Genomic DNA, 25,721 nt, shown 5'->3' with positions numbered 1-25,721 from the left:
CAAAATCTTGAAAACACACAAGATACCATCACGTACTATATTCCAGCACAAGTACATACAGAAACATATTACTCTTCAACTACATGCACACCCCCTGCTACTTAAATATAACAACTCCAAGATTGCACTTCAGTACACTAAGTGCAGTCTCAGAGTTGCTATATTTAAGTAGCAGGGGGTGTGGGTGGCGCAGCCTCCCACATGGGGGGGGGGTGCCCCCCTGCTTATACTTGGAGAAGAGTAATACGGTTTGTGTTTTATTTGTTTCTGTATGTACTTGTGCTGAAATATAGTAAGTGTTGGTATGCTGTGTGTTTTCAGGATTTTGGTCTCAGGAGTTTAGTCTTCAGGATTTTGGGCTTTCAGGATTCTGTAGCGCTCCCCATGTCACACCCATGTACCATAAAACTGGACCTTGAACTTAAACTGCAGGCCTATAGCAAGGCAAAATGTATTGATTTCTTGATCTGATGTCAATTTTCATTCATTCATCAACAGATATGTTCCGATCCGACACGCGTATCCTGCTCAGCTGTTACAATATCTCGTGGCCACTAACAAACTCTTGTGCTCCTTTCCTACTCATAATGGATTATGCCTAACGCCCCTCAGATCTTGTTTGCTGCTTTCACATCTAGACGTCTAGAAGTCACCTTCGTCCTTGCTATTTCATTGAGATAAGTACATTTTTTTCAAATTTACTCTTCAAAAGCTTAGACTTTCATACCTTTTCTTTTTCGCTAAAAGGTTTATTCCTTTTCCTAGTTAACTCTCACCTCTATATATACCCTTCTGCACTTTAATAAACTAGATAGTGTAGCCTTGCTACCATTGTTGGTAGGCCTGTCCTACCCTGCTTCTTTTCTGATTTTGTAGTTAAATTTTCTTACTTTAAAAAAAAAAAATTAGATTATTTATCTGTCTTTTCCTTTCACTAGTTGCAGTTACTGTCTACATAGTTAAAATAGAAGTTTTGAGGCTTCTGTTATCTGGTTTTAAAAGTTTTCACCTTTAACGACATCTGATAAAGGTTCAAGAAATGTGAGCAATGTGGATACAATATGCGTTTTTGGATGCCCACATTTTGTGCGTGTACTGTTTAGGGTCTGAGCACCTAGCCCAAGACTGTGACATTTGCAATGGGTTAAACCCCAGAGCTTTAACAGAAAGAAGAAACACATTGATATTAAAAGGTTTATTGCCAATTCTTTTCTCTCAGGCCATCTCTGGAGTTCAGTCTCCCAAGGTAAAACCCAGGGACCCTTCAAAAAGTCCAGATCTTCACATTTTACTGTTTCAACTTCATCAGAACCAAAAAAACGTCAACATCTCTTGGAATTCAACCATATTCAGATCTGCTCAGCTATCTGGCAAGTCCTACCTCTAGTCCAACAAAATGCACTATGGATCTGAAGTCCCTGGATCCTAAACTATTGCCACTTACCATCTATTTGTCCAGCGTGAATCTGGTACTATTCAGGGTGCCCTCCACTTTTTTGGAGTGGCACTCTGGTAAGTCTCCTTCAGTGGTGTCTTTTCATTCCTCCAGAAGTCTCGTGGAGGCAGATGTGGAAAGGATGATGAGATTCTTCACAGAGTCATTTCGGAAGGGAGTCTTCACGGTTCCTACCCCTTCGTGTCAGGAACACCTTCCATCTACTACTCCACCGATAACTCCTTCTCTGCCCCAACCTCTGGTGTTAGAGTCCTTGGATCTGAGCATTCCAGGCCCTTCTGAGTCAGATCCGAAGAGAGCATTGTCTTCGGTACCGACTCTTACTCTCAGTACAACGGCTCTGACATTTTTGGATCCAGATGACTCTCAGAGCTGAAGCTTCCAGGATGAATCCGAGGAGATGAGATTGACTCCAAGATTTTCGGAGCCATCTCTTCCTCTAAGAGCTTCTGTGTTGGATAGCTTGTCTCCGGCTTCTGCCTCGGGCAGATGGCTCTTGGAGTAGAGGGAGGTGGCGGGCCAGAAGCTCACTTTTTCATCTCCGCTGACTTTCTTCTGTCCTGAGTGGTCTCTTTTTGAGGTTGTGAAGAGGGTTTTTTATGCTACAACAGATCAGGCGGGTTCTTCCCTCCTGGATCCACCCTCGACATCTCAGCTGACTTTGCACCATGATCCTCATCATTGTACCGCACAGGGACAGCCAACCCAAAGCTTCCAGACCACACAGCCTGGTATTGTTATCTCTTCTGGTAGTTCTCTGGATCATCACACCAAAGAATTCCGTAGGAAGAGGATGTTCAACAGGAGGTACTTGGACTCACCCCAGGAGTCTGTTACTGAGGATACTGATTTTGATGAGGGAGAGGGGTCTCCCAAATCACCACCTGATGATGTCTCATTTAGAAACATTCTTGAGATCCTTAAACAGAAGGGTGGTTGGTTTGCCCAAAACCCAGCTCCTGAGGAGTCACTATTTCTGGAAGCTTTTGAGACTGGTCAGTCTATCTCCTGGGTTACTCCACCCACTGATGAACTTATTGATTTGGTTTCTAAGTGGGCATGGAAGGACCCTAATACGACTGACCCGATTACCAAGAGACCAGACTGCATTTTGGCTCCACTGGTAGGAAGAGAACATACCACTTGATGCAATGGCCATGGCGGTAGCTACAAAGAAGGAATTCACAGAACAGAGTTCCACTGTCCGTCCCTCAGTAGAGAACCTAGGGCACTGCTCAGATTTGAGAAGTGAGTTTACACTTCAATTTTATTTGCTCTCCGATTGCTGAAATACTTGGCACACTTCACAAGACTGCAAAAGGACTTGATTAAGCTACGGCAGAGGCAAACCTCTGTGGCCTCAGAAATGACTACCCTTCAATCTATTGCAGATTCATCCATGAAGTTCATTTTGCATGTTGCAGAAGGTGCCTCTAGGGCTGCACCTGTGTGATTTTGCAGAGCCCTTCAAGTCATCTTTCGTCAGTGCTCCCTTTGATGGTTCTTCTTTGTTTGGCCACACAATAAGAGACACTGTCCAGGTGTACGAAAGATGGAAGGACCCCATCTGCAGTGGGTGTACGTTTTTTGACCCCTCAACAGACCTTTTCTAGGAATCAATGGGGAGGTTGAAAGATGTGGTTCAGGAAGTATCAGGGTCTTTTCCAGAGCACATGTGAAGGTAGTTCCCCCAGAAGCAAGTGGGGAGTGATAATGGCAGAAGATGTTCTTGTGGCAGAGGAGGCCTGTAAAACCAAGGGTCTACAGATACATTTTCCGACAGACTATTTCAGCACTCCTGAAGGGAGGCCCAATTATCTTCCTCTGGAGGCAGTCAGTGATCGGTTATCTCTGCACCAAGAAGCCTGGCTAAACATAACAAAGGACACTTGGGTGCAGAGAATCATTTCCAGAGGTTATATTATTCCCTTTTCCCTACCACCTCTGTTACCCAGGAAAATCCCCAGTGTTCCACCCAGTTAGAGGGAAGTAGCAGCACTAGAAATCCAAAAGCTGCTGGAAAAAAAAAGTCATCCAAGAGGTCTCCCCAGACCATATAGAATCCCAAACTTACTCAAGATTCTTTTTAGTGCCAGAGAAGACAGGGGACTGGAGACCAATTTTAGATCTCGTTGTGTTGAGAAAATCAGTTAGACACACCAAGTTCCAGATGGTCACAGTTCAGTCCATTCTACCATTTCTGAGTAAAGATGACTGGATGTGGTCGATAGACCTTCAGGATGCATACTGTCACATAAAAATGAGCAGACGATCCAGAAGGTACTTGCACTTCTGGGTGGGAGCCAGTCATAACCAGTTCAGAGTACTGCCCTTTGGCCTCACTACAGCCCCCAAGGTGTTCATCAGGTGTATGGCGGTAGCAGCAACTCACTTGAGACTGCAGGGATTCTGGGTTTTTCCATTCTTAGACTGACTGGCTCATTACTGCTCCGACCAAGCATCAACTGGTACGAGCATGAGAACAAGTGTTGCAGATCTGTTCAGATGTAGGAATAACCATCGATTTCAATGAGTCAAAATTACAGCCAATTCAAATATTGGAATTCATAGGAGCAATGTTCAATACAGTAACTCTGGTAGCATCTCTTCCTCTTTCAAGACTACAGACAGTTAGAGATCAGGTCAAGAAAATGATTTGCAATACAAGAATTTAAGCCTGATTGATTCTGCAAGCCCTGGGATGCATGTCCTCAATGTCAATGGTGATAATTTTAGTTCCCTTAGCAAGATTTCACATGAAAATTCTGCAATGGATGCTACAAACACAATGGTCAATTCTCTCTTAACCCATGTTGACAAAGATGAGAATAATTCAGATATGCAGAAGGTATCTTTACTAGTGGATGCAGTCACAACAACTGTTACAAGGTCGTCTTTCATTCTTCCTCAGCCCAAGGCCATAGTGACCATGACACTTCCCAGATTGGGTAGGGGGAGCATTTTCTGGGGAAGACCATCCACTTGGTCCCCTGAAGAGGCCAACTTGCATGTCAGTGTTCTGGAAAAGACATCGGTGCTTTTGGCATTGCAAGCATTACAAAACTCTCTCCCTGTTTGAACAATTGTGATCCAAACAGACAACATGTCAGTAGTGTGGCACATCAACAAACAAGGGGGAACCAGATCTTACCCCCTTTGTTGAGAAGCCCCAAGGGTGTGGGAGTGGGCGATTTCTTCCAACCACTTTCTAGTTGCAACGCCTTTTCCGTGGAAGTCCAATGTGATAGCAGACAAACTGAGCAGGTACATCATACTACTTCATGAGTGATCTCTCAACAACAAAGTGACAGACATGATTTTCCATCAGTGGGCCAGCCATACTACAGTTTTTTTTGCATCTCTGCTAAACAACAAGTGCAGCAGCTTCTTTGCCCTAATCCCCCCATCAGAGAGTCACAAAGTGATGTTCTGCTCCATGATTGGCCCCCGGATTTCTGTATGCCCCCCCCAACTCCTTTAATTCACAAATTCCTTCAAAAAGCAGCCATGTTAAACAACAAAGTCATCCTCATTGAACCTTACTGGCCTCAACAGATTTGGTTTCCCTTCCTTTGGCCTCATCTTCTGCACCTACCTTGGATTCTGGATCCAAGTCCAGACCTTCTCTCTCACCCAACAGGCATGGTTCACCCGGACATTTCAAATCTCAAACTGACTGCATGGTTTCTCCAATTCCATTAATAGCCAGGCAATCTATGTTCACTTTACATGTCTATTCTGTACTGTTATCTTCCCATAAACCCTCTATGAGAAAACGCTACAGAAGTAAATGGAAAAGATTTGTTTATTGGGCAGAGAAGAATCGGGTAGACCCCTTCTCAGTTCTGATTCAGCGTGTTCTTGAATTTTTAGCAAGTTTATTTAACAAGGGTGCTAGTTCGACTATCAAAGTTCAACTCACAGCCATCTCTAACTTTCACGTGGAGTTTCAGAATTCCTCTCTGGCTTCTTCTAAACTGTTCAAAGCCTTTTTAAAAGGTACCCTTCTACTCAGACCTCCTTTTAAAGATCCTGTACCACCATGGGATTTATATTTGGTCCTGCAAGCCTTAACACATTCCTCCTTTGAACCTGCAGCTAAATGTAATTTAAAATTCTTGACCTGGAAAACTGTATTTTTAGTTGCAACTACATTTGCTAGAAGAGTTTTGGGGGTCTATATTATATTTTCGAAAGTTTCAAACATTGAACACCATATGGTTGACACCATATGAGCGATGTTTGAAATTTCGAAAATATAATAAAAAAATAAAAATGAAAAACTATACTCACCTAAACGCTGTAGGCAGGGGGGAAGCCACCCTACACCCCCCATGTGGGAGGCTGCACCCCCACACCCCCGCTACTTAAATATTTCTACTCCGAGATTGCACTGCATTGAAGTAAAGGGAACATATTCCCTATAGCGATTTCCATGTTACGCACGCGTTTCAACGTTTCGACCAATCGGGTTCTCTCAGTATGCGTTCACCGCTTACAATTTTCGATCACGCAATAGAAACCCGAGTTTTGGAACTTCAAGGCATTATTTCTAAGCCCCATACTTGATTTTCCACAAGGACAGGGTCACTTTACATACCAATGCTTCCTTCCTACCTAAGGTGGTGTCAGAATCCAACATTAACCAAGCCATTAAGCTGCCAGTATTCTTACCAAAATTTACAAATAAAAGAGAATATGTACTGCACTTTACCTGCAAAGAACAAAAGAAATTAGAAAGACAGACCAGCTGTTTGTTTCCTTTACACGTAACAAGTTGGGCGAATTGGTTACAAAGGTAACTCTAGCTAGATGGTTGACAGATTGCATTTCATTTGTCCACAGCAAATTAAATCTTCCCTTACATAAACCACTAAAGGCTCATTCAACTAGATATATGGCCAATCCCAAAGTATTCCAGGCTATAGCATCCATCGATTATATATGAGTGGCTGCAACTTGGTCGAATCCTCATACCTGCATCACTAATTACAAACTAGATCTGGTCTTGAGGGGAAGAGCGGTCTTTAGCTCAACCATACTCAGAAATAGCCTTCCTTAGAGTCTTCCTAGGAGTTCAGGTAGCTGGAGACTCTCATATGTTGAGGAATGAATGAAAATTGACAACATCAGATAAAGAAGTTATGTACTTCCCATAACATTCCAGCTGTGTTGTCCATTTGCATTCTTCCTCAGCTCCCCTCCCTCCATCCCCCTTCATTTCTCCCAAATAACTTCTGGAGGAATGAGACTTTTAAGGACACCATATGTCCTTTATGTTGAACTCCAGTTATGGCAATTCTTTTATAGTTTCTCTCTCTCTCTCTCTCTCTCTCTTTCTCAAGCTGTAAATAGGATCTGAGGGACGAAAGGCATAATGCATTATGGGTGGGGAAGGAACTCGAGAGTTTTTTGGTGGCCACGAGCTAGTGTAATGGCCAAGTTTGATCCGAGTGTCAAATCTGAACCCATCTGTTGAGGAAGGCTGAAAATGGACTACACAAATGAAATGTTATGGTTAAGTACATAACTTCTTTTTTTGTTGCTTCACAGGATTCAAAAGTTGCCAAGATTGTTGGTTGCATCCTCCGAAGGATACCTGTACATATATAATCTGGATCCTCAGGATGGAGGGGAGTGTGTTTTAATAAAGAAACACAGGTAAGTGTGCAAACAAGTCTGCAATGTCATTAATTCTCCTTTTGCATTTGCTTCTTCTTAGCTTTGCGTCTATGTTTGCGTTCTAATATTTCCTGTTTAGTGTGCAAACTGGAAACTTTGCTGCAGTTTCTGATGGAAGCTTTAAATCCTCTGAATGTTATCATTTAAGCTACCTGTACTTCTCACTCTTTGGGAGTTTAGTGAGTGAAAGTCTGTATGCTGTAATGTTGGAATTACATATATAATGCATTGCTCAGCACCTTGTGATCTATCATGTGGCACATGTGCAGTAGAGAATGAGATGGGAAGAGAAGAATACGAGGTGAGGGTTAGAAACAGTGATGCACATTGTCATCAGGAGACCTCATTAAAAATACAATACACTGTGCTAAGTAGGTATGGTTCAGAGACAGATTTGTGTGTAATTAAGCATACAAAGCAGTAAACTCTGAATTGTGCAATATGGCATAGTGTGACCTGTGGCTGCAAAACAGGTTTACACAAACCATGGAATAGTGCACATGATATTATGGTGGATGCAGAGTGAACTGTATTGTGTAGATACCTGTGAGTATACACTCGTGAAATTGTACTCCTGTCAAAAACAGTATATTACAATATTAATTCTCAGCATCCCCAGTCTGTGGGGCTCACAGGACAGGATATATATATTACCAGATTTAGGTTGCAGTGTTCAGGAGTGCAAACATTAGCTATATCTGTGTGAAGTATGTCACGACAAGTACCTTGTTTACATGGACTAATTATGGATATTTGTTTTACAGTGTGGTGCGCCTGACATAGCAAGAGACAAGTAAAACAATATTCCAACTACCGTGTTATGTTATTTTGTGAACATATGTACATGAACTGTATCAGGTGTATGACTGTATCATAAAACGTATTAGGTATAACCAAATTTAGTAATATGACCGCAAGGTTGCAGGGACTCACATAAAACATCTCTTTTATCGTGTTTATTATACAATGACTGGCCATTAACATTCAAAAATGAGCATGCTGATTCGTCAGCCCAACCAGTGTGCCCATTGTAAATCAAGCATATACCAACTGAAAAAAGGCTGGTCACCTGGACTTTCTTCTGTTAGTATATGCTACTGAGATTCCAGTTTTCTTCTTTTTTTTAAGTAAATAAATATTCAGATACTCCAGAAGTATGAGAGAAACAGGACAAGGAAAATACATGGATAATCAGGCACGCTATACAAACCCAGAGAAACAGACCTGATTATCCTTGTATTTTTTTATACCCTGTCTCTCTCATAAACAATTCCGGATTTCAAATTTTTTTTTTTATTAAAACAAAAAACAAACCAATGGAGAGCTTCCTTTCTCTGTTACTTCCTTTCCACAGCACTGATGCACTGCATGAGTGTGTGAGCATAAGTCCCATACACATGCGCAGTACATCAAGAAAGCCCCATGATACCAGGGAAGAATGGGGAAGAGAACCACAGCAGCATTATACAAGGACATTACTTAAGAAAAGTAATTAACCTTTTTCTTAAATAATGCCATTGTATAATAGCAATAACCCATGTCTGGGTGTGGGTAATGTATTTACTCATGGGTGACTTTGGTCACTCAGGCTTTGCCTTCATGACCAAACCACACAGACTGTAGCTAAATACAGCATTACCCACACCCAGCCATGTGTTATTGCTATATTAACCCACTATGTGTAGTGTGTGTTGCATGAAGTAGAAATGCTATGCAACAGTTTTTATGAAACACTTCTGTTGCTATGAACAGTAAAATAACATCATAAAAACAAAATACAAAAACTACTTAACTCCATTTCACCCAAAAGATGTACAATTCACTACTGTGATGTTTGACTGAAATTAGCCCCCCTTCCCCATTTCCAGCTCAGTTTCTTGTTGTGGAGCTGAAGTAAACAAGGGTGATTAGGCTACACCTCCAGGCAGCAGCAGAGACTGCAGAGACTAGATATGTCCCCCGTCCCTGGAGCACATAAAGACATGAGAGAGAGAGAAATTAAGCCAGTTCCAACAGGGATACATCATCATGTAGGCAGGAGGCGGCTCTTTCACAGTGCATCATTGCATATCCTGGTATGCATATATTTATCCCTAACCCCACCCTCTGATAGTGGCATATGGGCACTTGCATCAGCATAATGTTCAGCTCTGCCATTATGTTGAGTGCATGCTCAGTTTCCCAGCACATCAGGGAAGCTTGGGTCCTATAGGAAACAAGTATATGGTATTGTAAATGTTGCTGCAGCCAAGATTCTGTCATCTCCTTTTCACCTGCTCGTGCTCAGTCAGAAAATGAATCTGTAACTCATAACTTCAACAAAGTACTAGTATTGAAACAACAAAGTAATTTAATTTATTGACATCAATTCTTAAGTGGTACTGATATAGATGCTGTTGAAACTTAAGTCCAAATTCAATCATGATTCTGAGAATTGGTTAATTTTACAAACATTTAGAGACTTTGTGAACACAGAGATTAATAAAATATTTAACCTAGATAAGAAATTGTTCCCCAAATTATTGGATTTCTTAAATATGAGTAATACTGCAATAGAAAATAAATCATATTTGTCACAAATTTATAAAATTCTTAAGTTAGATTTCACATGTTTAGACAATTCCTTTTGGAAGTACTACTCAAAAATGAATAATGAAGACTTCTCTGAAGAACACAAGAAAATAATATTAAATCTACAGATAAAACTACATCTGTTATATTGGAAAATGTTCACTTGGAAATCCGTACACAGAGCTTTTGTCACTCTTAAAATTACAGTTATGTATAAAGCAAATAGAATTAAATGCTGTAGACGTGATTCTGAAATAATTGCTGATTGGGCACATATGATATATGAATGTGAAGTCATCTCCCCTTTTTGGAAAGAAATTAATACCTTCATTCAAGCTCTATGGTAAGATAGATGTAATATTTCTAAATATTTAGTTTTATGTAATGCTCTGATTCCTGAGATAATTCCAAAAACTTAAGTGCCTCTTTGGTCTATTCTTGCAATAGCCAGAAAAGTAATTACTAAAAATTAGCAAAGTAAAGTTACCCCCTCTAGTGTTGAATTTATTAGTATGGCAAAAACTGTTTGGAGTAGTGAACTGCATACTATAAAGATGAGAACTTCTAATATTACACATTTGTATACATCTTGGCTTAAACTTAGACTTGCTTGAAAAATATTAATTGTTGTTGATGTACAACTTTGATGTATTGATCAACTGTGGACCTATGTAAATAGTTATCTGTTTGTTTTATAATTGATTTATTTATTGTTTTAAAACCAAATAAAACAAAAAAAAAAAAAAAAGAAAATTAATCTGTTTTGTCAATAACTTTTAGCCTGTTGGCCTCCATTCTTTTTTTAAAAAGCAAATTGTTTTTATTTATCGATCACAAACACATATTGAATAAGATTAAACACTAATTATAAAAATAACGTATAAAAATATTTACAAAAGTCCAAGCAACATGAATGTTTTCCATTTTCTCTCCCTCTATCAAACTTTGCTCCCTTTGCACCAACAAAACCATTGAATATCTATAGTTCCTTCTTCAAGCTACTAAACATACTTTCTCTCATCCTGCCTCTTAGCCTGGTCCATCTCTGGAATTTCATTCCCAGTACCATATCTACATTGCCCACCTTCTAATAAAGCTCCCTCTTTGCCTTTTGAAGCTTGTTCCTCTTCCTTTCTCATATATTCTAGAAGCTTTTGAACCTCTTTTGCTGTTGGACTAATTACTTGCTTCAGTTTCTTCCTGACAGCCTTCTTTACCAGTAGGCCTTCTGTCATTACAGTCTCTTTAGTATTGGTTTCTTGTACGTCATCCTTAGAACCTGCCCCCCACCCCCCCAAAAAAAAAAAACTACTTTCAGATAATTTAGGACATGCCCAGAAGATATGATGTCATTCGCCCTTGTCCTCTTCAAAACACCTCCATGTATTCTGTGCAGTGGAGAACATTTTTCTTAATCCTAGTAGGTGTGTAAAAATATTTGTGCAGGCAATTCAAGACAAATATACAAAATTTCCTAGATTTAAGTACTTTTCTATAGCATAAAACATTGCTGTTTCCAGTGTTCTACTAATCTAAAGTAGTTTACTTCATTTGATCTTCAACCTGTGGGAATACAGATCCATATCGGATCCGAGCCGGCAACTATTAATAGCATCAGCTCCGAGCTCCAGACTCCTCCCCTTATCCATAATACACCTCTAGTCCCTTCCATCCCCAGGTCTTGTTTGCTGTGATTTGCTTACACATCGTGTCTTCTGAGCTCTGGCTAACAGTCGGTTGTTTAACTTTCTGCAATTGAAAAATGTTCTCCTTTTTCATCAGGTTAGATTAGTTTAGGTATCCCTTCTCCCCTCCCATCGCTTTGGCGTCGAGTGTTAGTATTGTTAGTTAAAAAAGTTAGAGTAGTTTGTTCTGTGGTACCCCCCATGTTGTTCCCTAGTCTAGCATGGGGAGTGGGTTTGTGTGTGCGCTTTGGAAAGTATTTGCCTGGCTGTTTTAAGGCTTTCTTTCCCTTCAGTAGTATAGCTGAAATGCTTGTTTTTAAGCACTGCACAGAGTGTGGCCATAAGCTCTCCCCAGAGGATGGCCACACTCTGTGTCTGTTGCGCTTGGGTGTGGACCATCTTAGTGTGGATTGCAACATTTGTGCGGGGTTCAACCCCCATGCCTTAAAGGATAGGAAGGCCAATTTGGCCCTCAAAGGTCTTCTTCCTTCTACCGACTCTCTTTCCTCATCTTCGGCTTCAGTCACAGTGACTGCTGTGACTTCTTCTCCCTCCTCTCTTCCTCTGGCTTCTCCTCTCTCACAGGCTGGGACTCAAACTCCTGCCTCTACGCCTGTGGTAGCAGAGCAGAAGAGAGGTAGAGAAAGGGAGAGAGAGTCAAAGACGAGGGAAAAGAGGAAGAGGTCCCCTGACCTCTGTTCACCAAGCAAAACCCCTTGGATCCGTGACTCCCCTCTGCTCCGATCTCCGAGGTTCTCCCCGGAGCCGGAGGAGGCACGTCCAGTCTCTCGAGACTCTGTTCCCTGACCCGCCAGGTCAGAGTCCATGGCTCATCATGGTCAACCCGCTCTTTATCGGATATGGATCTGGATAAGATGATGAGACGCTTTATCCATGCACAGATCCAGATGAGGGTCTTGCCAGCCCCCTTCCCTCTGGAGCGGGGAGCTCACTTCCTTTCTTTCAACCCATTTCTCCTTCTCTGATCCGAACTTCGGCTTCGGAGTACTCAGATCTGAGGTTGGCTTTGGTCAGGGGGTCGGTGCCGATAGTACTTGTTTCCTTGACGCCGACAGTTGCCTGGAGCGTTTCTGATCCAACCAACTTGGATCTGAGCCATTCTCGGAGCTGGAGCTTGGGTGACGGATCCGAGAGAGTGGAACCTTTATAGTCGGCTCTGACTGTGTCGGGCCATGTCCCCTCCCTCGGAGCTCTGTCCACTTAGGGCCCAGCTCTGATTCTCATCTCGGAACTGGGGAGACCGGCCTCCATATTAGCTTCCCAGGAGGTCCGCTCTCCTTCAGCGTTTGATGTGGTAGAAAGGGTCCTCTCTGTCGGATTGAGACTCCTGACCACCCCCTCGTTCTTCTCCCAGACCCCCTCAGCTCTGTCTACGGTCCCCATTTTCTTACCAGAGAGACAGCCCATGCTCGAAGTGCCCCAGACGGTTCCCCCGAGGAAGAAATGGCTTGTGAGCGCTCTCCGGAGAGCCCCACTGGAGATGTGCCTCACAAGCATACATGCAAGAGGAGGCACTTGGACTCCCCCAAGTCCCTCACCGAGGACACAGATTTAGATGATGGAGAGGGTTCCCCAAGATCACCTCCTGAGGATGTTTCCTTTGGAGACATCATGGAGATCCTGCGCCAGTGGAGAGGTTGGTCTGCCCCCAGCCCTCTTCTGATGTCTCCATGTTCCTGGAGGCTTTTGGCATGGGACCATCTACTTCCTGGGTGTCCACTCCCATGGATCCTTAAGGGGATTTGATCACCTTGTGGGCATGGAAGGAACTGGACATCATGGAGCCTATCCCCAAGCGACCTGATGAAATTTTAAGCCCCCCCATTGACCGGCCATCCTGGAATAAGGGTTCCCCCATGGACATCATGGTGGTAGCAGCAGCCACTAAGAAGGAACTTGCTCAGGAGAATTCCTCGGTCCACCATCCTGACCGGGAGTCACGGATGATGGACCACTTAGGGAAGTTGGTGTATGCCTCAGCTACCTTTTCCATCAGGGCACTGAATTACTTGACCCATGTCACTAGACTCCAACGCGACCTGGTAAAGGAGTTGGAGGAGTCTCCCCCCAAGTCCGTGTCGCAGGAGGACAAGGCTTTATTCTCCACAGGAATGGCCACTCTTAAAGCAGTATCAAATACGTCTATGCGACTCCTCTCCCATGCTATGGAAGGAGCGGCTAGGGTGGCTGGGTCTAGCGTTTCTATGAGGCGTAACGCCTGGCTCAGGTTGTGTCAATTTTCTAAACCCTTTAAGGCGTCTTTTGCCAATGCCCCTTATGACGGCTCTACACTCTTCAGTAAGACCGTCAAGGAGACACTAGTCCAGAGTGAGAAGGACAGGAAGACACTGTGCCATCGGAATCCGCTTCTCCAACCCTCAACGGTCCTTTTCTCGGAACCAAAAAAGGCAAAAGAAGATGTGGTTCTGGAAGTCTCAGTATTCCCGGGACACTCGGGGCTCTTCTTCCCCCAGAGGCAGAGGGGGACAGAATAGATGCCGGCCCAGAGGCAGAGGGGTCTGCGAAACTTTGGGTCTCAAGAACCGTTCTTGGACAGACCCGGGCAGCAACCCTGAGGAGTTGCCTGACTGTTCTACTCTGGAGGCAGTCGGGGGATGATTGTCCTTGCACCCAGCAGCAAGGGGGTCCATAACAACGGACAGCTGGGTGCTTCAAATTATATCCAGAGGATATTCTATCTCCTTCAATGATTCTCCCATAGCTCCCAGACACCTTCTGGATGTTCCACCCATGCAAAGGGAGGCAGCAGCACAGGAAATTTCCAAGCTGCTAGTAAAACGAGCCATCAAAACCATCCCCCCAGATCAGTCCAGATCGAGCTTCTACTCCAGGTTCTTGTTGGTGCCAAAGAAAATGGGGGACTTAAGGCTCATTCTGGACCTCTCTACTCTGAACTTGTCTGTTGCCAAAGAGAAGTTCCGGATGGTCACACTTCAGTCCATCATGTCATACCTGCAAGTGGGACGACTGGATGTGCTTGTTAGACCTCCAGGATGCTTACTATCACATAAAAATGCACAGAAGCTCCAGGAGGTTCCTCCGCTTCTGGCTAGGAGTCAGTCATTATCAATTTCGAGCCCTTCCCTTTGGTCTCACCACAGCCCCTAGGGTATTTACCAAAGTGATGGTGGTTGTAGTGGCTCACCTGAGGCATCAGGGGATTCAGGTCTATCCATATCTGGGCGATTGGCTGCTCACTGCTCCCACCAGGCATCTACTTTCCCAAACCAGGGATTACTTTCTGACACTTGCCCTGAGTTTGGGCATCACAGTCAACACATCCAAGATATCTCCTAGATCCTGTACAGGTGATAAGACTACATTAGTGCCAGGATAGATACTCTTCAGTGCAAAATATTCCTGACCTCGAAGAGAGTTCAAAACCTCAGGATGCATGTCTCCCTGATCTGCCATTCTCACCTTCCAATGGCAGAATCAGTATTGAGGGCCCTAGGCTCGATGGCAGTGATCATAACTCTTCTTCCGTGTGCTCGGCTACATATGCGGATTCTTCAGTGGACTCTAGCAGTTCAGTGGTCCCTTTTGGAACTACCGTTGTCTTATCCTATCCACCTGAGTCGAGTGTGTCGGTCATCCCTCATATGGCAGACGAACTCTCTGGACATATTGGAGGGATGACCCTTTGCTCCAGCCCTGGCCCAAACCACAGTGACCACGAATGCCTCCCAATTCAGGTGGGGGGGGGCATTGTTCGGGCAAACAGTCCAAGGCCTGTGGTCCCTCATAGAGACCAGCTTGCACATAAATGTCCTAGATGAGGGCGGTCCTTCTAGCGTTGCAGGCCTTTCATGCCTTTCTTCCGCTGAGAATGATTGCAATTCAGTCAGACAACGTTTCAGTGGACTGGTATATCAACAAACAAGGAGTGACCAGATAATACCCCCTTTGTCGCAAGGCCATGAGAGTGTAGGATTGGGCGATCTCCACCGGTCACTTTCTCATCGCAAAGCACATTCCGGGATGGTCCAACATTTTAGTGGGCTGGCTAAGTCAGACCATTCTGATGCCTTACGAGTGGTCTCTGAATCTTTCCGTAGCGAACAGATTTTCAGCGAGTGGGGTCAACCTTGCTGCGATCTCTTCGCATCTCCTTCCAACGTGAAGTGCAGCAAGGTTTTCGCTCTGAACCCCCTGCCAGGGGAGTCCGCCAGAGATGCTCTAGTTCATGCTTGGCCTCCTGGTCTTCTGTATGCTTACCCACCAGTACCTCTCATTCCAAGGTTTCTGCAGAAAGCTTGTTTACTGGGGAGCAAAGTGATCCTCATTGCCCCATTCTGGCCTCACCAGGTATGGGTTCCCTTCCTTTGTTCTCACCTCTTGGCTCCACCTTGGATCCTAGATCCCATTCAGGATTTAATTTCACACCCTTCTGGGGTGCCTCATCTGAATCTGGACAGCCTGAAGCTCACGGCTTGGCTGCTCCATTTCCCGTGATTGCTAGGACTCCCGGACTATCTTCTTCAGTTAGATCTATTTTGGTAGCTGCTCATAATTATTCGACCAGAAAGATTTATTGCAGCAAGTGGAAACGTTTTTCTTTCTGGGCCTCTCAGAGGAGTTTAGACCCTTTCACAGCTCCTGTTTCCACTATTCTTGATTTCCTAGCTGATATTTTCCAGCATGGAGCTAGTTCTACTGTCAAAGTTCAGTTGGCTGCCATTTCCCATTTTCATGTGGGCAAGGATTCTGCATCCTTAGCATCTTCCAGACTCTGTAAAGCTTTTATCAAAGGCACCTTTTTGCTATGCCCCCCTCAGTCAAAGATCCTGTTCCCTCGTGGGACTTTACTATGGTTCTCCAAGCTCTGGTTGCTCTGCCTTTCGAGCCTGCCGCTACTGCATATCTCAAATTTTTATCGTGGAAAACAGCCTTTCTGGTGGCTATTACCCCTGCTAGAAGGGTTTCAGAATTACAGGCCTTGTCCATAAAATTTCCGTAAATGATGTTTCATAAAGACAGAGTTTCCCTTCGTACCAACCCATCCTTTCTTTCCAACGTGGCATCATCAATCAATATCAACCAGAACAAGATGGAATATAAACTCCACATGTTGGATGTTCATAGACAGTTATGATTCTATTTACACAGGACGGAAAATTTTCGTAAATCTGATCAATTGTTTGTTTCATTCATTCCCCCTTTTTGGGGAAACCTGTCTCCAAGGTCACTATAGCTAGATGGATTTCTTCATGCATCCTGCAGGTCTATAAGGACAAAGGCATGTCTCCTCCAGGTCAGGTAAAAGCTCATTCCACTACTTCCATATCTATGTCTGTGGCCTTTTGGTCTAGAGTGTCTTCGGATGATATTTGTTCCACAGCTACCTGGCCCTCATCTCATACATTTATTTCTCATTATAGATTGTATTTGACTTCCAGAAGGAGAGCATCCTTTGGGTCCGCGCTGTTCCAGAATATCCTTCCATGAGGGCCTCCCAGTAATTTAATAGCTGGGGACTTTGTCCCACAGGTTGAAGATCAAATGAAGTAAACTACTTCAGATAAAGAAGTTATGTACTCACCATAATGTTCCATCTGAGTAGTTGTACTTCATTTGTCTTCAACCGTCCCTCCCTCCTTCCCCTGGACCTTGGTGCATAATCAGCCTATGGGCTGCAGTATAGGTCACAAGTGTATTATCAGGTCGGGTTCTCAGTATAAGTTCAGCAAACTCGATCTGGGGATGGAAGGCAGTGGAGGTGTATTATGGGTAGGGGGGTATAGAGCTCGAAGCTGATCCTAGTAATAATTGCCGGCTTGGATCCGATACGGATCCGTATTCCCACAGGTTGAAGACAAATGAAGTACAACTACTCAGATGGAACTGCTCCAGCGCATACAGGAACAATTGGGTGAGCACACTATTTTAATACAAAAACTGATGGACAGAGATACTTTCAGTCAAGAGCCTGCTACTATCAGTAGTTTGGGTTTGCCTTTGACACAACGTACTCCATCATTCACACCTACTAACATCGAAAAGACTGGTAACAAAGGGGTGTTTCCAATGGAAAATTTGGACAAAGACAAAACTAATTCCAGCAACTTGGGAAACACACACCTGTTGTCACTTAAGGACAAATGGAGAGAAAACCAGTACGAATTCCAGAAGAACAGTGTTCCTATTTCTAATAGACACAATACACAGGTAAAAACATTTACAGAGTTAATGGCTACTTTTGAAAAAAAACTTTTTAAATTAAAGAGAACGTACATAGAAAACAGTTACCTTCGGAGAAATATAGAACTAAAAATGGTACCCAAGGGCCTACGGGTCTGGCGATATCCCAACGGGTGTGATAAACACCAAGGGATGTTACCTGAGTTGCACCAGTTATTTGATGAAACAGGTTTTAAACTAATGGGCTTAATGGTTAAGTACAACAACCAAACAGTAGATGAACTACTGGAAGAACTAGATGAATTAAACACTAAATTAACTCAAGATTTACTTTTTGTGCACCACTATGACGATTATGCACGCACAATTGCAGATGTTGAAAAAAGTTGTGAGGCTATATATAATAAAAAATTATCCAAGATACAACGTGACATGCACCTGTACGAACAAGGGCACATTTATCCATTTCAAGAAAAACAGAAAGCAAATTTTGTTCAACTTGATCCTTCGACCTATCGGAAGCGGAGACATGATGAGCGACATGAGCGTGACCAATCGGATGATAGCGCCAATTGCCGTGAATTCACTGAGGACCCTTTGGGGGAAGGCCTGAGGCGTTCAGAACGCTTGCGGAACCAGGACGCCAACCAGGAGGAACAACAAGGAACTTGGACAGGGGCGAGACCCAAAGACAAGACTTTTTCAGGTTCAACCAGGGGTTCGTCCAAAAACCACACAAGACATTGAGGTTGTCCACTTGGTCCAAAGTGGACAAACACGATGGGCTTGAAGTGCGACCGGACTTTAAGTTACCACAAGCATTGGATTTTGAGTGTAACCAGCTATTTGACTGCTTATCAAACGAAATGGTCGACGTAACATCTGGGTTGACGGATGATTGCAGTTTTGGTGTCGCACATACTGTTTCACCATTGTCAACCGTCGAGACTAGGATTCAAGCGTCTCCTAGACTTCCTAGTGACACTGGTAAAGTACTGAACAATTATCAAATTCACTTACCTTCTAACATACTTTACAACGGAACTAATCAAAATGACATTAATTTAATGGTCAAATCAAACGAGTGTGATTCTAACGTTTTTACGTATTATGATATTATTGGTAGTGATAGTACACGAGTTGACTTAATTAATGGGGGGAATTGTTCTATCTTGTTGTGTGACAAAATGGGTAATATGAATGTACCATCTAGCAGTGTATATACATCTAGAAACAAGAATACTGACACTTTTCACATGTGTGATTCAGAGTTAATGAATTTAAGTATACACACAGTAGATGAAGGGTTTAACCTTCAGGATGTCAAACTGAAAGGGGCTAAATTAAGTGAGGATGGATATACAAATTTAGAAGCCTGCAATTCTTGTGATTGTGAATGTTTGGTGGAAGAGGATATTAATGCTCAGGCAAAGTCCATTAAGGACACTGTTTTAGGGAAAACAATGAACATTGAGTTAGGTGTTTTCAACACCCTTGATCACTGTGAAACAACGCAAAGAGAGAACGTTGATCTTTTTCATTCAAATCAGGTAGAAACATCTCAGTATATAGAAAATAACGTAATGGATAGAAATATAAACAACGACTTTGATACAGTGAATTTTTATGAAGAAATGGTTCAGGGGAACATTATCTCGGTTATCACGGTACAAAGTGAGGGTGTGTTAAGTAACCCCAAAGTAATTTACAACGGTAGTAAAGATTTTAAAGTGTATAATTACTCAAGTATGGACATTGGTACAAAACATGCTAACTTTATTTCTAAAGGATTCAATTTTGTACCAAGTAGAAGGGGGAATATTGTTAATTCACTCATTGATTTAAAATTATTTACCCGTAAAATGAATTTAAAATATAACATTGAAATGGATTCCTGTGATATTGGGTACGCAAGGGATGGAAGATTTTTGAAAAAACACAGTGTATTTAACCCCTGTATGAACCATTCAGTTTCTATTTTTGAAGGTTTATGTGAGAATGACTTTAGGGAACACTGTCGGTATGGAGAGTTGTTACACAAAGGTAATCTAACTAGGGAAGAAATGGACATTCTAAATATTATTAAAAGTAAACACAACATACGCATTATGAAACCCGACAAGGGCAACGGTTTGGTAGTTACCAACAAGTATGATTATAACAGTATTATGATGTCCATGTTATTACAAGACAATTATAGTGAAGTTAGTCTTAACGAAATACATATAGCATACCAAAAGATAGACATGGCTCTGGACGACATGGTATACCAGGGAGAGATCACTGAAAGTGAGTATCAATTTATGTCAAACCAGTACCCTGTAGTGAGTGCAATATTTGGAATACCAAAGATTCACAAGGGTCTCAACAACGTGAAATTTAGACCAATAGTGGACGGAAAACGTAGTAAAGTTAGCTTTGTTAGCCAGTTTTTGGATGAGAAATTAAAGAAAGGCTTAGGAGTGACACCCCACCTAGTAAAGGATTCATGGCACTTCCTGGAAAGTATAAAACACTGTAACATACCAAAGGAATTTTATTTTGTTACTATAGATGTATGTAATCTCTTTAGTGTGATACCACATGACACAGGATTGGAATGGTTAGAGGAACAACTTGGTGTAACCGGGGTCTACGAACAGGACGAAATTAATACATATGTCAGATTAATGGACATAGTATTAAGGAACAACTATTTGTATTTCGACGGCCTTTACTTCAAACAGGCCTTTGGCGTAGCTATGGGGGCAGCTTGTGCCCCCACTTACGCAAATTATATTATGGCCCATTGGGAGAGAAAATATGTACATACAAATGAATACAGTCCATACATCCATTTGTATTTAAGATTTTTGGACGATATTTTTATAATTTGGACCGGAGAAAAACTTATATTGGACAATTTCCTTGATTATATTAACAACACAATTTGGTTCTTAAAGTTCACATATCAGGTTAACACCCATAAGATAGACTATTTGGATGTGAATTTAATATATGATGAACAAGAAGGCAAGGTTAGATCGAACATTTTTAGAAAATCTACCTTCTCCAACTCTTACCTTCATTTTGACAGTTGGCACCCACCACATCAAAAAAAAGCCATAGTAAAAGGGCAGATGGTAAGGGTTGCACGTATGGTAAGTGACACAATAGATTTCGAGAAGGAATTAGATTTTGTCACCAAAATGTTTACAAACAGAGGTTACCCCAATACACTGTGTCTAGATCTAAAAAATGAGATCAAGTTTAAAAGAAGTAACAATGTAATAGTTCCGATTATTACATCTAACTTAGACCAATTTGGGTATGTTACAGGTAATAGTGAAGTAAACACCTTTGGGAGTGATACAATTTTGTATATTCTAAATTATAACATGGATTCTGAGTTTATTGTGAATACAGTTATGAAATATTGGGAAACATTTTATAGATACAAGGTGGAACCTAAGATTTTTGCACATAAGCCCAAGTTTGTATATAGGAAAGATTTGTCATTAAAGGATATATTTGAGAGAGGTATGGCGGACACAATGCCTACTAGTTATAAGAATAAGGGGAACTATAAGTGTGGTAGGTGTACTACCTGTAAATATATATATACATCGGGACATACACTTTCTATTAATGATAGTAATATATATATAAATGGTCATTTTGATTGTTATAGTAAGAATCTAGTGTATGTTGCGATGTGTGACTTGTGCAGGGCATTTTATGTGGGCAAAACCTGTAGAAGGTTTAGGGATAGAATAAAAGAACATATTCTTGACATAAAACAGCAAAAACCCACAAATGCCCTGGCAAGACATGTTACGACCAACGAAGGACATAACTTTAGGTTTTGTGTGGTCCAACAGGTATGTTTTGACCAACAAGGAAGAACTACACAGTATCATTTAGATATGAGTGAGCTTTCATGGCAGCTTAGGCTTGATGCAAATCACTATCCAGGTTTGAATGAGTGTCTTTCAATCAAGCCTTGGCTCAGATTAAAAAATCTTCAAAATATTTAGTAGTTTTGAATTTGGTATTCTGAATGTAAGGACCAGTAAGTAGTACAACATTTATATATATTCTCGTATATTTTGAATATGGGTATACCACAGTACTAGTTACATACCCTTTTAGATTTACAGACATGATATAATTTGAATATTTAGCAAATATTCACATAGAACACATACATTATTACACAATAAAAAAATTTTTTTTACATAACCAATTAAAATATGGTGTACAACTGGTATAGTGTTCAAACATGTTAGTATGCATACCTTTTTCACAGTCTTAGTCATTAAGTGTAATTAATTAAATTTAAATAGTACAACATCTAAGAATAGAATTAGGACTGTTGTATGCATTTTTAAATAAAATGTTTTTTTTGGTATGGGTAGGGGAACTAATTGTGGTTGTATCCTTTTAAATAGAATTGATAGAGTGTAATTGTTTAATTAGTTTTAATTTGTTAGTATATATATAGGCAGTACCTTTTCACCAATCTGATGAAGTCATTTCCTTGGGACGAAACCTAGGTTATTGGTGAACTTGGTGCTACTGTGTTGGAGTGTTCATTGTTCAGTGCGTCTGGATTAAACCTGTTTTTTTTCTTTGGCAGCCTGTACTTGTGCTTCCTTTTTTATTGAAGACATTATATTTGTTCCACAGCTACCTGGCCCTCATTTCATACATTTATTTCTCATTATAGATTGTATTTGACTTCCAGAAGGAGAGCATCCTTTGGGTCCGCGGTGTTCCAGAATATCCTTCCATGAGGGCATCCCAGTAATTTAATAGCTGGGGACTTTGTCCCACAGGTTGAAGATCAAATGAAGTAAACTACTTCAGATAAAGAAGTTATGTACTCACCATAATGTTCCATCTGAGTAGTTGTACTTCATTTGTCTTCAACCGTCCCTCCCTCCTTCCCCTGGACCATGGTGCATAATCAGCCTATGGGCTGCAGTATAGGTCACAAGTGTATTATCAGGTCGGGTTCTCAGTATAAGTTCAGCAAACTCGATCTGGGGATGGAAGGCAGTGGAGGTGTATTATGGGTAGGGGGGGTATAGAGCTCGAAGCTGATCCTAGTAATAATTGCCGGCTTGGATCCGATACGGATCCGTATTCCCACAGGTTGAAGACAAATGAAGTACAACTACTCAGATGGAACGTTTTGGTGAGTACATAACTTCTTTTTATTTCAGTTTCCAATGTTCTAGTCCACTCCTCCCTCATTTTTCCCACTTTGTCATTTTTACATACTAGTCTATGTAAAATTGCTATTTTCCTTTTATCTTTGCCCTTCCTTCTCTCATGTCTCTTTACCATTTAATCAACTCTGGCCACTGTTCTTTAGTCAATTTCCCAGTCTGACCTCCCACCCTCTCTTTTTTAAGTGCTTTGTAATTCATAAACAGTCCTCTGGGGAGGTGAATTTTCCTTTTTCCATGTTCCCAATCCAATCCATTATAATACTTTTTTCCAATGAATTGAAGCCAGTATTTAATTATAAACCCCAGTAACTACAGTCTCCCTGCTGCCATCTGGTTTCCCCATCGCAGAGTCTCGCCACCCCACCCTGCAAAACATCTTCTTTCTATTCTGTTAAACACTGAGACTAAAACAGACTATTTATCTCTTTGCTCAATGTGTCTATCAAGGATTGTTGCCACCCATGCTTGTCTCTCCCCCAAAAATTCCAATAGATAAACTCCATTTAATCCTGAAATCAGTTCCCATAACATTTCCTTCTATTTGGATTTGTAGTCCTCCATAGAACATCTCATAAAATAAGTCTGGTACAGTGCCTTCAGGTCCTGCCTTAAATTTAGTACTCCCAATCTACCTTCTTCTTTTAATATTGTGACCTGATCCCAACTAACCCTTGGCTTGCTCTCCACCTAGAGAAACTCTCTCATCCAATTTTTAACTTTTATTGAGTAACTTGAAACCTGATGGTCTCCAAAAAACTTGTGCCATGTTTAAAAAAAGAGATAAAATGAGCCGGTGTAAAAACTGTGCTCTCAGTGTTAATTCCAGGTCTAGGAGCTTCCACTTTTGGAGATTCATTCTTATGAGTGCTAATTTATCTTTGCAAGATGTCAGCATTGATTTCTCATAAGAATTACATCATCACATACCCAAATATTTAAACTTATCATCCTTCTTAAATACCAGTTGCTTCTTCTCCAAAGTAACCACTTTTTCCATATGTATCCCAGTCGTTCTGATTTTCTCTTTATTAATTTTGTAACCAGATAATGGACCAAATAAGTCAAGTATATTAAATAATCTTAGTAAAGCTTCTTTGGCATTTGCAAGTGTTAAAATCATATCATCCACAAAGAGTGTAATTTATGTCCCCATTGAAAACTCCTCACCTCAGATTGTTTGATGGCTGCAGCCTATGATTCCGGATACAAAGCAAAAAGCAAAGGAGACAGTGTGCAGCCTTAACTGGTTCCCCTAAAAAGGTCTATCGATTTAGAAAGTTCAGCCAAAACCTTTATCTGTGCTGTTACATTCTGATAAATTCCCTTTGTTAATATTATGAATACCTATGCAAAACTAAATTTTGTAACACAGCAAACAAGAATGACCACTCCACTCTGTCAAATGCCTTTTCTGCATCCAGTGACATGATTGTTATTCTTTCTTTACTTTTGTTAGCTTTCCCAGTGATCATCAAAGTTCTAATTATATTATCAAATATTTGTCTACCCCCCCACACACATATCCACATTACTCATTATCAATTAGTAGTAGAGTGATTTTCACTAATTTAGTTGCTGTTAATGTCATCAAAACTTTATGTACTATTCTTGGCCTGTATGGAGTGGACAGAATTGGATCTTTCCTCTCCTTGTATATTGCCAAGATAATACCTGTCCTCCTTGAATTAGGGATTTCATTTGAACATAACCTTGTCCATCATTCCTACACATATATTTTGCAGTTTGGTCCGCCCCTCATCCTCCAGATCTCACTTGGGATACAATCCAGGCCTGGGGATTTGCCAGATGCTTTTTTACTCATAGCTTTTGTGACACCCGTGCCCTGGCCCAGCAATCTAGGAACCTCAATCCTCACCACTAACACCAGAGAGGGCGTCCCATATATGAAGGAAAGGATAACCACTACACACAGTAAAGTGCAATTTCCTTTAAGAGCTTACAGAGATCACAGTCAGTCTAGGGCTGGTCGCTCCCTTGCTCTCCAAGTTCCCAATAAGACTACCCACTGGCACAGCTATAGGGTCCAGATCTCAGCCTAGCTGGGCAAGCTAAAACCTCCAGCACCCTCTCTGTCCAACCAGTGCTTTGTGTCCCTGCTCAAGTGGCTGACACACACACACTTTGAGATAAGAGTTTATACAACCACACAGACACTCCTGGGAGAGGCTGGCACAGGTTCTCCAGCTGTGCCCCTATTACCCATACTATACAGTAGTACCACCTGCCACCACCCAGCTAATACTTATTAGCTGCTCAAAGGCCCTTCAAAGGTTGTCCAATTATTACTGTGCAATATTATTATCCAATTGGTAGTATAACTAAGCAGTCAAGGCTTACTAGAGTGACTTGGTACAGTAATCAGTATAAATATGCAGTGCACTCTAGAGCTTAAATTATCTCTACACAAAACAGCCACAGTTGAAAGGTTTTAAAACATTTAATAATAAATAATAAAAACACAAGACAATAATTCTTACTACACAGTGCTAGTCAAGAGTTCAGAGATCACAGAGAAGTACTTAAAATAATTCAGTAGTACAGTTCTGACATCACAGAAAAACACTTAGTCTAATCTTTCTAGTTCCTAGCTATTTCTAAAAGAAAACACAAGTCTAAGATAACTTACATAAGAAAACAAGCAGAGTGCTGATGAGTTGGATGGCAAGACAAAAATGCTTAATCCTCTCCTGGGTGTCTCTGTTTAAATTGAAATTGCAGTTCTGATTCACATTACATCATACTTCACACTTTCCTGGGGTTCCCAGGCTACACATTGCATCATTCTTCACACTTTCCTTGGTTCCCAGGCTAACAGAAACTGCATTTACATTCTTAACATCTCCTTTTGTTATCTTGCAGCTGGTCATGAAACAGAACAATAAAAATACATTTGCATGTTTAAATCTA

At 41.5% G+C, this 25,721-nt stretch overlaps 1 protein-coding gene across 1 annotated transcript in view; it reads left to right on the top strand.

The window, feature by feature from the left end:
• The window catches only part of WIPI1 (WD repeat domain, phosphoinositide interacting 1), a 1,063,998-nt gene that overhangs the window by 820,457 nt on the left and 217,820 nt on the right, over positions 1-25,721 (top strand). Inside the window, exon 10 of the mRNA XM_044085121.1 lies at positions 7,010-7,117. Within this exon, the coding sequence (XP_043941056.1) occupies positions 7,010-7,117 (108 nt within the window). The remainder of the gene's footprint in view (positions 1-7,009; positions 7,118-25,721) is intronic.

This window comes from Protopterus annectens, chromosome 10.part0 (assembly GCF_019279795.1).
Source record: "Protopterus annectens isolate FY-2018-M chromosome 10.part0, PAN1.0, whole genome shotgun sequence".
Lineage (NCBI taxonomy): Eukaryota > Metazoa > Chordata > Ceratodontiformes > Protopteridae > Protopterus > Protopterus annectens.
Note: the sequence above shows the minus strand (reverse complement) of the source record. Positions and strands in the feature narration are given on the sequence as shown.